The sequence below is a fragment of the Danio rerio genome, chromosome 7, assembly GCF_052040795.2.
Source record: "Danio rerio strain M-AB ecotype USA chromosome 7, GRCz13ab, whole genome shotgun sequence".
NCBI lineage: Eukaryota > Metazoa > Chordata > Actinopteri > Cypriniformes > Danionidae > Danio > Danio rerio.
Genome location: NC_141027.1, coordinates 38778832 through 38792956, shown reverse-complemented (window position 1 = coordinate 38792956; position 14125 = coordinate 38778832). Strand labels below are relative to the sequence as shown.

Below are 14125 nucleotides of genomic sequence, written 5' to 3'. Positions count from 1 at the left end.
TGGCATGGGGTGCTGCTCTGAGCGAGATGTTGTAGTAATACAAGTTATATTTGTAGCTGTACAGAGAGAAGCAGGATGGTTGTGGTGTCCCATTCTAAATGACTGATGGATGGTTTAACATCCTCTCTCATAAGTCACGAGTGTATGTGTGTGTTGTATTTTCAACTGCTAGCTTGTTCCAGATGCTTCAGTATTAGTCCATTTGTCCACAGTGCTGTCTGTGCCAGTGTTCGAGATTGTGTTTGTTGTTAGATGAACTGTGCTGACCATATGCTCTGCCCCCGCACCTTTCACCCTAAAGACCTATAGGGCAGTGTGCCTTACATAGACAGTCCATGAATAAGCCTCACAGTCAGTCTGCAGTCATTAAAACATGGCATGGCCTGTGGTCTGTGATCGGAACATTCTTCATATACTCCCAGGGTCAGAAGCCACATCACAGCTGCATGGCATGTAGGTAAATTATTGATGTCCTGTGTTGGGATGCAGCAAACTAAAAGTTGCAATGCTCCTAGCTGTTGTTTTGTACCTTTACCTTGGAACAAAAAATTGTGTAGCTTTCCTGGTGTTTTTGTAGCTTTTGTTTTTTTACACAATGCAACATTAGGTGCTTAATGTGCTAACTGTTGTTATAGGCATTAAACCTATCTGCAGAAAATAAGGACACCTGACGGAAACCTAAGTCTTTGTTGAAATCGTTTTTTTAAAATTGCAGTTCTGAAAGGCTTTTTTTATGCACTGAAAATTTCCCACTTTGCCAAAATTTTGTCTTTCGCTAAGCAAATAAAATCTTGTTCATTTGTTGTGTGTAGGGCTGGGCGATTTGCAAAAAAAATATCTAGGTTTTTTATAAAGTTTAAACGATTCACAATTTCGATTTCGATTTTTTTTATTGTGTTGCTAGTCTTCTCAAAACATTACAACAGCATGACTGAAGTAACATTCTTTTTAAAATTAACTTGAAAAACCGTCTGGTTAAGGAACATTGTATTTTTAATGGCCATGTCATACAAAAATCGGTCAAGGTGTAAATAAGTGTAATCTTCAAAAATTGTGTAAATATTGCAGTTGCAGGAATACAGAGGTATTTCTTGCAAGTTTTGCTGAGCCTAGGAAAGATTGGCTGTCAGCTCGGCTTTGACTTTGTCTTCTGATTGAATGACAGGTTGTAAAGCTGCTGCCTTTTTCTTTAAAAGATACAGTGGAAGAAAAGGACTGAACATGGAAACTGTAAAGCCTAATTGAACCCAATGTGTGAAGTTTTGGACGTATAGCAGGAGCAAATACAAGCACCAGATGTGTGTCTAATATAAATGAAAATATTTTATCGATTTTTCTTTTTTCCCCTTTTAAATACCGATCATCTGATGCACTTTGCTCCACTCTCGGTATTATGCTGTGTGGTTTTAAACTAGGTCTGCTAAATGACGTCATGGGGGCGGGTACTTTCATTTTCACTGCTACAGGCCCTCACCTCTGCTCAAGTTCAAACCAAAAGATCGGCGCGGTTTTTACATGGCAGGCTTTTACGTCCTTCATACATGTTGAGATCGAGTTTATCGAATTGATAAGGGAATGTCTTGACAATCCACACAGATGTGACTCAGACTAATGCAACAAGTCCTACATGACTTCAATGTCCATCAATGTCACATTTCAGGCCTTTTCTTTCACCATTCCAGCATGGAGTGTTGGACTTAGCGAAGGGTCAACTGACAATCATATAAAAAACATTTACTATAAGAGCTTGCAAATTATAAGACTTCTAAATCATTACACAAGACAAATTATATCAGTGGTTTCAAATTTGTAGGACACAATTTTAAGTTGTTTGAGTGACACAGCAGTTTGCTTTTAACAAAAACAAACAAATATTTTGACATGGATATTATTAACACAGTTCTTGCTGCAGATGACAAAATTAAGTGGCAATGTTCTCATACTTCACATGTCTTATGGCCTTGTTCAGAATTGTTTTTCCTGATAGTGAACTTGTGTGCTTCTTCAGTTAAATTCAGCTAAGTACGAGTACTATAATACTGATATTTTGTTACAGTTGTGTCAATTGCAGGCACGCAGCCAGCCTGACGAATCGGGTGGCTCTTTTTTCTCAAAAAGTAGACCTTTTTGCAGTTATTTGCCTCATTTAATTATGAAGTTTTAATCATGCTTTTTTTTTTTTTTTTTTTTTTTTTGCTGGATTAACTTGTCGGATGGTCATCACAACCACACTTTTTGATGTACCAAAAACATTTGCATAAGATTTAGAATAAAGAAATAATGCAACCTTATATAAAAAATTCAATATAGTTTTAAAAATGCAAATTTATTAGATCATACATCATTAGAAAAAAGAAGAATCAGTTTAAGTTTTTAAATTAAACAAAAGTGTAGCCTATTATCATTTACTTGGCAAATAAACTGGCCAGCACCTTTCTTGAGCAGAATTTGGGCCACTGAATTTGGCACCAAAATTGCCAATTTCGGTGTCCCAAATTCTGTAAGAACAGTCAACACAGGATTCCTCTTGGTCAAAGCCATTTTCGATGTGTTTATTTCACAATTCATGATGGCATAGCAGTCAAAATAGGACAAATGAGCTCATGTATGTGACAAATTCTGGACCTTTGTCTTTCGAACCACCCAAAGCCCCCTGGCTACGGGCCTGGATTGGATTTACTTTGGCCATAGATCTGACATGTGATGCATTGTTGTTGGTTGTGTTAATTTTTGTATTTTATCTGTCAGCATTGTGTTTATTTTACAGCGTATTCCAGCATGAATACACATTGGGATAAAGTAACATGGTTTGATCTGAGCTAATAAATATGGGCATTTTATCTTCTGTCATCAAACCTTTGTGTTTGAGCCTCTGACTTTGCTCAATGAAAATGCTTCTCAGATGACAGACTTGTGGTTTACATTTTATTCGAATCATCCTGGAAGTGCCATCTTGCTCTCCGACTGTAGTTTATGTGTTTTCTGTGTGCATGCAGTTTGTGACATGAAGTTTGCATGCTGTCTATCCTGTCAGAAGCCGTCTCTCTTTTTCCTTCCATTTTATGTTTACCTCTGTGTATGTATGTATGTATGTATGTATGTGTGTCTGATGTGTTTGTCCTGTATTGTTTGGTGTGTTTCTGTAGCATTTGACAAAGGCACTGGATGGATAGTATCGAAGCTGAAGCCCTGTACCTGACCACAGCGCAGCACGGGCAACCTCAATGCGAGCTTTCTCTTCCTGCTGTGGAAGTACCTGCCCTTGGCGGGTAAGCACACATTCACTTTGTTTTTTATTACCTCAGGGGTGCGAGGATGCCCTCCATCTACAGGTTTTCCCTATTTCAAACAGCTTCTCTTTGAAGCAGGAACAAGAAGAAACATATAGCTTTCTTTTATAGAAAAGAAATATGCATGTATGCCATGAGCAGCCCACCAGATGTCACTGCGTGGCAGGCAATGATGTCATGGCTGTTTGAATGTATAATTAGGGAAGCAATAGAATGATTACACTTATTAATTACGGAACTATCTGTGTTAGAATATTTTTGTGTACAATTTGAACTTTTGTTTCTGAATGTATTACAGCTTTATAGTTTATGCATTTATTTTTTCCAGTAGCGAAAAGCGTTGTAATGCTTTATTTTTAATGTACTTTATTATAGGTTTTTTGATGTTATGTTGAACAAGACCAATTAATAGACCTTTGCTTGCCTGCGGCTTGTTTTGTTTGTCACCATTGACTGAAGGCTTATAACACAACCCTTGTCGCATGACCCCGAGCAGCTTGTTGCTCCCTCCCTTCCGTCACCCCTCCATGCTGGAATGGTGCACGATCCGTGGCCCGTTGCCGGAACCTGATTGTGTCCTGGGGGCGCTTCAGCTCAGGGATTACCAGAGAGCTGCCTGTCCCCATTCATTCCTGCCGTTCACTCACGCTTATCAGCATCGATCTGACACTTTATTTATCTGACACTGCACTCAGTTCTGCTTTGCTAAGAGAAAAACTCACAAAAAAGTCCCCCTCCATCAGCACTTTCTTTTGTGGGATCAGGGGTGCAGCTTTTAGTGGCCAGTCGGGTCCATCCTAATCCTCAGGCCCAACCCAGTGACCAGTGCTAGGGCCTGTGTTTGTCATCCAGCTTCGTCGTTGTCTCTCTTTGCTCCATGTGGATTTGCGTTTTGTGGGGCCTCCTCAGCCTCCATGAGGTGCACACTTCCCCGTTCTCTCCCAGCTGTTCCCATGTCACTTATCACGACTTGTGAACTTTGAGAGACATTGTACTTAACGGATAGTTGCTGTTGAAGTGTGAGCCGGTCTGCTGTTTTTGTGTATTGTCACCGTTCATTTGAGACTTGCTAATTGCTGAAGGCCTGAAGAAAATGGCTTCCTTTAAGCTGGATTTTCTTCCAGAGATGATGGTGGACCATTGCAGTTTGAGTTCCAACCCAGTGTGAGTACAGAGCTTTGAACAAGTAGATTTACCTTATTCTACCTTAAATGAGCGCTATATCAAGGGGGGATTTTTTAAAAGTTGATTTTAATAATGAGTGTGGTCAGTGAAACATGATTATACTGGTTTATTTACCTATTCTCAGCAGAGCAGACCGTCATTGTAAACGGCATTTTGTGAGAATGCTAGTTTGATTCAGGTTTTTGTGAGCTGATTGTCAATGGCCATTAGAGGCATTCAGTGATGATAGCCAGTTCATGTTTACAATGTGTTTCTGTAGTGAACAGTGTTGTTTTTCATTATTAAACTCTCTTGACATTAATGTTTCATTTGACAGCTCAGTCTGAAATATCTCTCTAAAGGCACAATAATTTGGTGCTCTTACTATGACACAGTAGATACTTTCTTCTATATAAGTCTGGAGTCCATTAGATGTGTTAAGACTAGGATGGTTAAAATGGTTGGTAAAAAGTCGTAAATGCTTTTGGTCTCAGAAATATTTCCAGAATAATCAGTGGTTTAGTGTCACACATCATAATCAGGTTAAGTTTTTTTTTTTTTCCTCTGTAAAGAACTTCTTGAGTCAGCACATGAAATGTAAGAGTAGATTCTTTGGTGTTGCAGGGTGCTTCAATAGCATGTTTCAGCCTTTCGTCTTGTTAAAGCTGTTAGGGTTGTTTATAGTTCTCTCTCCGTTAGGTTTTACAGCTTCAAAGGGATCAATTTAACCAAGAACGTGGCTAGAAACTGCTGACTAATCCTTGCTAAATTGCCTTCTCTTTTCTTTCTGTTATTTGTTCTGTAAAAAATGCAAAGCTGTTGTTAGTCTTCATATAAAACTCTGCTTTACATAGTATTGATATTAATGGGTGGCAAAGGTGAAGAGAACACTACCATAGTGATTTGTTATTTATTTCATTCCTGATTGTTCTTTAATTTAGATTAAGTATTTGAGGAATCGTTAGAATGAATCTTCTGCGTTGTGGTGCAGTCAAAGTGTTTCTTCCAAACAGTCAGCAAATGGTCTGATCTATAGGAAAAAGAATTTCCAAAACGGTTTTGTCCCAGTAATTCATTCCTCTGCACATGATTGGATGATCTTTTGTAGAATCTGCGTAATCTGCTTGTCTGAACAAGTTCTGGTTGCTGGAAAATCGACAAAGTAGAAGGTTTTATTAGCTCTGCTGTCCTCAGATCAATAAATGCCATTAATCTGGCTTTTAGCTGCTGGCTAATGCTGCTCTTTGTCAGTAGCACAATGCTGTGTTTATCTTAAAGTGGTCTGTCACTCCACTGATCAGCAGCTGTTAAAGAGAGTGAAGAAGCAGTGCTTCAGGCATGTAGTGACATCACTTCCCCTTATGCTGCACTCTGTCAAACAGGATTGTAAAAGTGTTCTTTCAGTTCACTCTTCACAGACTTAGAGTGGTCTGATGTTTTCTCTACATTTTTGTGGTATAGGAAATTGAGTGATCCTGATGTCTAATATCATGTTGCTGTGAACATTTCATCTGTGCTTGGGTTTAATGTTTAATTTTTTTTATAATTAGGCCTTCCTGTGAAAACCCAGAGGTCTTTCACTTTTGCCTGCATGCATTTTTTGTGACCAGTGCTTAAATTGTGAGATCCAGTCAACAATCATGCATAATTCTTTAATAAAGTAATTTTTAACTTTCATTCATGTCACAATACAGAAGAAAATGTAATACTGCAAAATATTGTGTATATAGTGTATATATAGTAAATGTATATAGTTATTTTCTTACCTCAGAGAATTGTGTATTGCCTGGGAATTTTCAATATGGGCTTCATGTAGTTTACCTAGGAATTTATGTAAGTTTTGAGTTTTGCGGAGTGGCTGAATTTCTTAACGCAAATTTATTAATGTTTTAGATTAGTTTTCTGCTGTTTTGCACTGCTGATCACTGACATGAGGCAACATCAAGTCTTATTCTATACATCAGTTGTTTTTTTTAGACAGTGGGTCTTATTCGCTAACAGTTATGTGGATTATTTTTGTTTTCTTAACCAAAGGAGTACAGATCTCTGTATGAAATGCAGCACATTTGAAAAGAGAAATTTGTTATTAACCTGGTTTTAATATTATTAAATTTTGATTCACTTTAAATGAACAACCGCATACACAAGCTTAGTCATTTACATAGAATATGCCCCAACCTGCTCAAGTATACGTTTCCATAATTTGCTTGTACACTAATTTGTGCTTATTCATTCTAGATGAATGACACAGTGTCTACATTTGCTCTTCAGCATTTAAACTATTTAAATGTGGGCTAGTGCTCAATTAATTTTTTTATAGTTGTGATGTTGGTCTCCAGATTTATTGATACAGACATTTGCAGTTTTAAGCAATCAAAAATACCCAAGTGTTTACAGAAAATAATTTTCTGATAGCACAAAGTTAAAAACCTTCATAAAAACAACTGTATATTTAGCGTGTCATTTTACTGTCTGAGAAAGCTGAACAGTCAGAGTTGGTCTAATTAAGCTGACTCTGTTGCACAGTTAGCAAATTATGCTAGTTGCTAAACACTTAGATTTGTTTTTTCTCTTTCTATCTCTCTGTAGAAGCAAGAAGATGAATGGGTCTCTGGACCACCCAGACCAGCCCGACATTGATTCTATAAAGATGTTTGTGGGTCAGATCCCTCGGACGTGGTCAGAGGATCAGCTGCGTGAGCTGTTTGAGCCCTATGGTGCAGTTTATGAAATCAATGTTCTTCGTGACAGGAGTCAGAACCCCCCACAGAGTAAAGGTACTTTACAGATGGCTTTCAACTTAATACAGTTTGTTCCAAATCCCAGTGAGCACATTGCATATGCATACACAATTGTGCAGTTATAAAACTATGCTTAAAAAAAGTTGTCTTGGGATGCAGGATACTTCAGTTGCCTCCTTTTTGGAACAGTCCCCATAGTGGGAATGTGCCAATGATTTCTCGTAGAGATGCTCACTGGTGTTTGGAAACTGTGTTCTAGAGAGTGGTCTCTGTGGAAATGTTGTCATCTTGGACGTGATTCATAGACCATTTATTGCATTTGCAGGTTGTTGTTTTGTCACATATTACACCCGTAAGTCTGCATTAGAAGCACAAAATGCCCTTCACAACATGAAGATTCTTCCAGGGGTGAGAAAATGTTTTTATTTTATTATATCAATAATCCATTAATTCTCCTGTGTGTCGTCAAATGACCTGGCATTCTACCAATTTATTGCTTTTAAAAATACATCATATATAAGCACATATTGAGATAATTTCATAATAGCATTTTCAGTACACCCAAAGGAGCTGTGGAAGATGTTCAGATTTCTCATGAGGGCTGGGAAATGTCAGCATTAAGTCACATAATTTTATTTTTTTCTTCAGATGCATCATCCCATACAAATGAAACCTGCAGACAGTGAGAAAAACAATGGTGAGTCACTTGAATAAGCCACACATTCTTCATTCGTATGTGCTGCTGTTCTGAAATATAAGCTCTGTAAATTTAACAAGATGTATCATAATTTCCATAGGTGACATTTAACTTGATTTAGGGAGAGGGGCAAAATATCTGCACACAAATTTGATGTTTCTTTTAACCCAAGTCATAAATTGTACATACATTTTAACAAGAAAATAATGAAACAGCATTCTACCTTGTGCATAGTTCACACAACAGGATTTTTAGCTTGATTTAAGCCCAATTTGCTAATGAGCTTGTCTATAGGTCAAATCACCAGATGATTGACACCTCTCTGCAACCTTTGTGTGAACAACTCGAAGCGTCATTTGGCTTGCTGACAGACAACAAATATGCAAGCTTGCCAAATATCCGGAAAATCTAATGTGTCAGAAGACTAGTCAGCTGACTGGACGTCATGTGTTGTCTGGTGCAGCAATGGTCTGCAGTCAATGGGATAACTGAAGTTATGGGTTGCCAGTTGTTCTCATATGCTCAACAGTAATGTCTGTGATTGGCTAAAATTATTTGATTCATGTTACCACAGAGTGACACAGACGCAGCAGTGTTTGAAAGCCACATCAGGGCTTGGAAATAGGGACTGCCTACTGGCCCTTCACAAAAATGAAAGCATGCTAAAATATTAACGAGTGCTGTTTAGTCGTTACCATCTGATAAATTTTCCATATTTAAAATAGGCCTATTGTTTTGTTTATTTCTTCACTGACACACCGAAAGAAAGATCAACATTGATCTGCTTCATGATCTCACTGCAGTCCCAGTGTTGTGATGAGAAATGCACCCCTGTGAATAAATGCTCGCACCTCTTTCTTAGACTTTTATTTGCATTCTCAGTCTACATTTAAAGGGCCATGAAACCCCCTCGTTTCAGCAGGGTGTTTTCACACCTCTACTTTGGAAAAAGTCAGAAAAGTGGGCGTGTCCAGCTCTGTTTAGGGGGGAGTGTCGGAGGAAGAAAAGTGGGATGGTGTGGGAGTGTCTATTTGGGCACGTGAGTTTCAGAGTCAAAATACACACACACACACACACACACAGTAGAAAGTGATGGTGTTCAACCTACATGGACATCTGTAGTCGAATTATTTGCCAAATTATTAAATGGTGGCAGTTTGGCTCTTTCATTCAGGGAATTCATTTAGTCATGTCCCTCGCGACAAACGAGATATTTGATTCGAGGAACTGCTCTAAGCGTGTATTTTTCATGCAATGTTTGATACCGCACGGCGAATGAGAGAAAAAAAACCCTCAGCATTTCCCGGAAACTTAGATGCACATGGCAGGTTGCGTCAGAAAGCCGCGTGTGTTATTCCGGTCACTAAATGCGGTGAAAACCCTACACTGGTTAACTTAGTTAACCCTACAATGGTTAACTTAGTTCGATACGAACAAACTGAATAAACAAAGAGCACTAGTCGCTCACTTACCAAATCTGTAGAGACAGGACAATCACCAGCAACTAGAGCCGCGTCTTTATTAAGAGAAGACTACAAGCAAATCCGGATCTCAGCGTTTGCAGATGAGAACAGCTCTCAGGTAAACAATGTTCCTCCTTAGACACGTAAGTTATTGTTGTCGAGCGTCGCGTACACGGTTAATCCACACGTGAGACTGAGCTCTCATAGAGAGAAAATGAAAACGAAACTTAACTGCAGCAAACTATAAAAGCAACACTTCACGCTTGTTTTGCCAATACAACGTGGTGTGAGTGTCGTCTAAACACTCTGACAGTAATGAATATTAATGAAGTTGCAGAATAGAGCGCGCTAATTGGTTTAAACCAAGCCTTACTCATGCATTAATGCATCACACTGTAAGACGTAATAAGACACACTCTGGCACAGACGTCCAGTCTGCACGCTGGAATACAGGCTATTATGTCATGACCGTAACGCAGCTTCAAAAATTCGTTTCAAACCGGAAGTACGACTTTGCTTGAAATAACGCAAAAACAACCAATTTACACTTTTTAGGGAAATATAGGTGTCCTAATAGTGTTTTTAGCAGTGTGGGACACATATACGACTGCCAACAGCTCAAAAAATGTGTTTTGGTGTTTTGTGACCCTTTAAAAAAAATCAAAGCCCGTAGTTGATTAAAACCCAGGTTAATATGATTATTATTTTGATAGATCAAGCAAGAACAAGAAGTGAAATGCTTTCTAAAACTAGGTTTACAAATAAATAAAAAATAAAAATATAGACCAGTATAGACTAATGTATCGAGCCTGATGGGTTGCAGCTGGAAGGGCATCCTTAGCATAAAACGTGCTGGATAAGTTGGTGGTTAATTTCGCTTTGGCAACCCCATATTAATAAAGGGACTAAGCCAAAAAGAAAATGAATGAATATAGTAAATAAATCTATTTATTTATTTAAATGTATATCTTCTGTAGGGTAAGGTTTCCATTCATAGAACTTGCCTTAGTCACTGTCATTAGTAGTCAGAACTCTATTATAAATAAAAAAAGAAAGAAAAGAAATTTAAGTTGATGTCTGGTGCACATTTCAGAGGGGTTGCAATTTACAGCAGGGGTGCATTTCTTGGCACAACACTACTCCTTTTAGTTCTCTCTAAAATATAAGCCTATAATGCATAATTCTTGCCAAAGATTTTTTAATAGATTCATTTAATACATGGATTTTTACAAAACTTTACAACTGTAATGAGGCTCTGTATAAGAAAAGCTTACCTCTCTGTTTTATGTCTAGGGATGTCAATTAAAGTGCACATTTTTGCAAATATAAGGGTGTAATGATACGCATATTCGTATTGAACCGTTCGGTAGGAGACTTTCGGTTCGGTACGCATTGCAAACTGAACGATTCAGATTAATGTCTAAAAAGATAAAAGAGATAAATACAAAATACAATGTTTTTAGTGCAGCAACACTCAACAAGGCATCCCAAATGACGTGACAGGCAACAGCCTTCCCCGCCCACCTCCAAACACTACTCTAGTCAGGCACACGCTGCACTAGCTCACAAAATGGCTAGTAATGTTAATAGCCGCGTTTTCACTATCGTGCCTAAAGCAAGTGAGCCAAGGCCAGTGTCGTTTCCACTGTCACTTCCGGGGCTTTCTTGGGGCCAGCGGCTGGCCTTTTTCGGCCCGCCGAATACCTTGGGCCAAGGAGGGCCAGCTGGGGATTCGGGGTGGAGTGAAAGGAGAGACGGGCAGTTTTCTGATCGCACATGAGTACATGCGCTAAACAAATAAATAAATAAATAAATCAGGGAAAGAAAACATCTGGCCTTATAGTCTGGGGTCTTTTTGCGTATGATCACCCTTATGTTTCTCTTTTAAATGTAAGGCTGCTGCATAAAATAATAAAGTAGTTTTAATTTATAGTGACGTTCTTTGCTGCGTCCTGCGGCCTTGTAGTCCATCTATGCAATGCCTGCATGTATATAGTCCTCAGTACAATGGTAGATGTAAGTAATGAAAAGCCTTTGCAACTCACAACTGATGCGGAGCCAGGCTAAAGTATAAATCCAGTTTAAAGTGCAGATATGCTTTTCTAAAAGGACATCAGGAATAGGAGTTTTCTGTTTGTCTGCCCGCTCTCATTCAAATTAAACAAGAGGTTCCGTCTGCTATAAGGAAAATTAATCCCGCATTGCAAGAAATCCAGTCAGTCCTGCAAGTTCTCATGGGAGAGCCATGGGAATGCAGACCTCTATTTCAGAGCTATAACCAACTGCTGCTGAGCACTGGCTAGATCTGTCTTTCTGATGGATAAAATTCAACGATTTAGGGGTATGCATCTGCCCTCCAAATGTCACCCATGATGATTTCCATAAACATTTAAAATGATACAAATGTTCCGTAAGCACCAAATCAGCATCTCTGAATGTTTTCTGAAAGGTCATGAAACTGAAGACTGGACTAACTCTTGTCTTCATCAGAACAAGTTAAAATTTGTTACAATAAAAAGCATTTATGTCTAATAGTATTTCACCTTATGACTGTTTTAGTTTGTTGTATAACATTAAATGAAGATGAGGGTCTTTTGCATGAAGAATTTGTCAAAGCAGGCAGTTTTTCATTACATGCTTTTGTTTTTTTTCAGCGGTAGAAGATAGAAAGCTGTTTGTTGGAATGATTTCAAAGAAGTGCAATGAGAACGACATCAGACTCATGTTTTCTCCATATGGTCAAATCGAGGAGTGCCGCATATTGAGAGGTCCAGACGGACTAAGCCGTGGTGAGAGCCATCTAAAACACACGTACAATGTCATTATCATCATTTAAAGTAAATTACATGCATGATGTGATACGGTGCACTCAAATATGTGCTGTTCATTTTTCGGCAGCGTATCGCATCATGTGTGTAATTTGACTTGTACCACATACAAGCATGAATCTAACATCTAGTCTTTCCCCCAGGGCAGCACACTAATAATCATGAAGTACATCTTCACTAGTCACTGTGTCTACTCTTAGTTATTTTGATATGGCTGTGTTTTGAGTAACTAATAATTGCAGATGTAATTCATCACAGACAAAATGAGAATCAGTTGGCTTCTGTAGGCCAAAATGAAAATGGCTTAATTCATCCCAAACTCAGCATGGCAGCTGATATAGGAGGTTACATAACCCTGACTGCATGCAACAAATTGAGTTGCTTTAATCATTCAGTTTAGATACTTTTCTGTATTGTTCTTGTTTCTAGCTCTCATTTATCTGCACTGTCATTTAAGTTAACTAAAGTGTAACCAAGGGAACGTAATGCACATTGAGGCCCACGCTATTTATTTTAAAATTGGCTTGAATGAACTCTGTCCATCACCATGGGAACTGCTTAAGTGATTGGCACAACCCATAGTGACTCGGCAGTCCTAAAACCCATTCACTTTTCAAAGAGCTTGGGCTTGTTTTGATAGGGTTGTTACTGCATGATCATCATGAGTGTTTCTAGTTTTTGATTTTTGTGGTTCACAGAAGTTGGTGTCTTTTTTTTTTTTTTTTTTTTTTGTGATCTACTTTCATTGCAACTCGTGTGTCTGCAGGCTGTGCCTTCGTCACATTCACAGCGAGACAGATGGCCCAGTCTGCCATCAAATCCATGCACCAGTCACAGACTATGGAGGTAAATGCACATGCATACCATTTCTCCATTTCATTTGTTTTTAACTCGGAGGATCTGCGGGGTCTTAAAGTCTTAATGTCTTAAATCTCAAAATCTAAATTTTAGGCCTTCAAAAGTCTTAAATCTTCTGAAATATTGTGTTGTAGGTCTTAAATCTTTTTTAAACGGGTCTTAATTTTTCTTTGTTCATGTATTATTACCCAATCTGGCCAAAACCCATACAATCACCAACAACCATCTCAATAAAATATAAACTTTTTATTTAAAAAAGGTAATTTTTAACTCTAATTATCATAATGGTTTAAGTATTTACCTTACAATAAACATTTGTTTAAAAGTGCTGCATGTGTTTACTGCTGAGGACACCGACCTGGATAGATTGTTGTGCATAGATTTAGTTTATTATATTTTTTTAAACTTATATTTTTTTAAACTTTAAACTTGCTTATTTTTATCTTATTTTAAAGAATTTATGTTGGGGGAAAAAGAGTGTGGATGCAAGTAGAGCTGGCTTGTTTTTACACAATATTTAAAATATTTTGATTAGAAATTTTTAAAATGTTAATTCTTCATTTATTATCATATTATTAAATGTATTAAATTGTAATATTTTTTGGTAGGGCCAATGAAAATCTATCCCATTTGGCCATTTGAAAAATTTCTTATCCTTTAGCCCTTTATAAGTCTAAAATTTCATTTATAATGGCCTTAATGTCTTTAAGTTTAAAATTTAACTTGGTGATACCTGCAGAAACCCTGCTAACTTCTATTTTGGACTGCATCAGTGTGCGTGCGTGCGTGCGTGTGTGTGTGCGTGTGCGCGTGTGTGTTCACCTAGGCTATTAGGAATACTGTCATGAATAATTTAAAATTAATTTTAAAACTAACATGTTTGTATTTACAGTTGTTGGGATGCTTCATATTTTGTAGTTTTTTTTTTGATAGAAAGTGCAGATTTTGTAAATGCAGATCTTGTATGATGAAATGCAGTCACAATTATTTCTAAAGTAAGAAAAGACTGATAGGTTTTGGAAGTATTATTTGATTACTGATGTGCATGATCTTCTTTTTCTTCCTTTTTACTGCTTTTTCTTTT

At 37.8% G+C, this 14125-nt stretch overlaps 1 protein-coding gene across 50 annotated transcripts in view; it reads left to right on the top strand.

Annotated features, from left to right (window-relative positions):
- The window catches only part of celf1 (cugbp, Elav-like family member 1), a 35011-nt gene that overhangs the window by 6577 nt on the left and 14309 nt on the right, over positions 1-14125 (top strand). For 13 of the 50 annotated variants that reach the window (NM_001328413.1, XM_087259910.1, XM_087259909.1 and 10 more), the window contains exons 3-8: positions 3147-3269; positions 7044-7231; positions 7521-7603; positions 7844-7892; positions 12010-12141; positions 12950-13029. In NM_001328413.1, coding sequence (NP_001315342.1) covers positions 3166-3269; positions 7044-7231; positions 7521-7603; positions 7844-7892; positions 12010-12141; positions 12950-13029 — 636 coding nt within the window. In that variant the 5' untranslated portion in view covers positions 3147-3165. Of the gene's footprint in view, positions 1-3146; positions 3270-7043; positions 7232-7520; positions 7604-7843; positions 7893-12009; positions 12145-12949; positions 13030-14125 lie in introns of all 50 variants that reach the window. The other 37 variants (XM_087259908.1, XM_087259907.1, XM_087259903.1 and 34 more) reach the window with 3 other exon arrangements.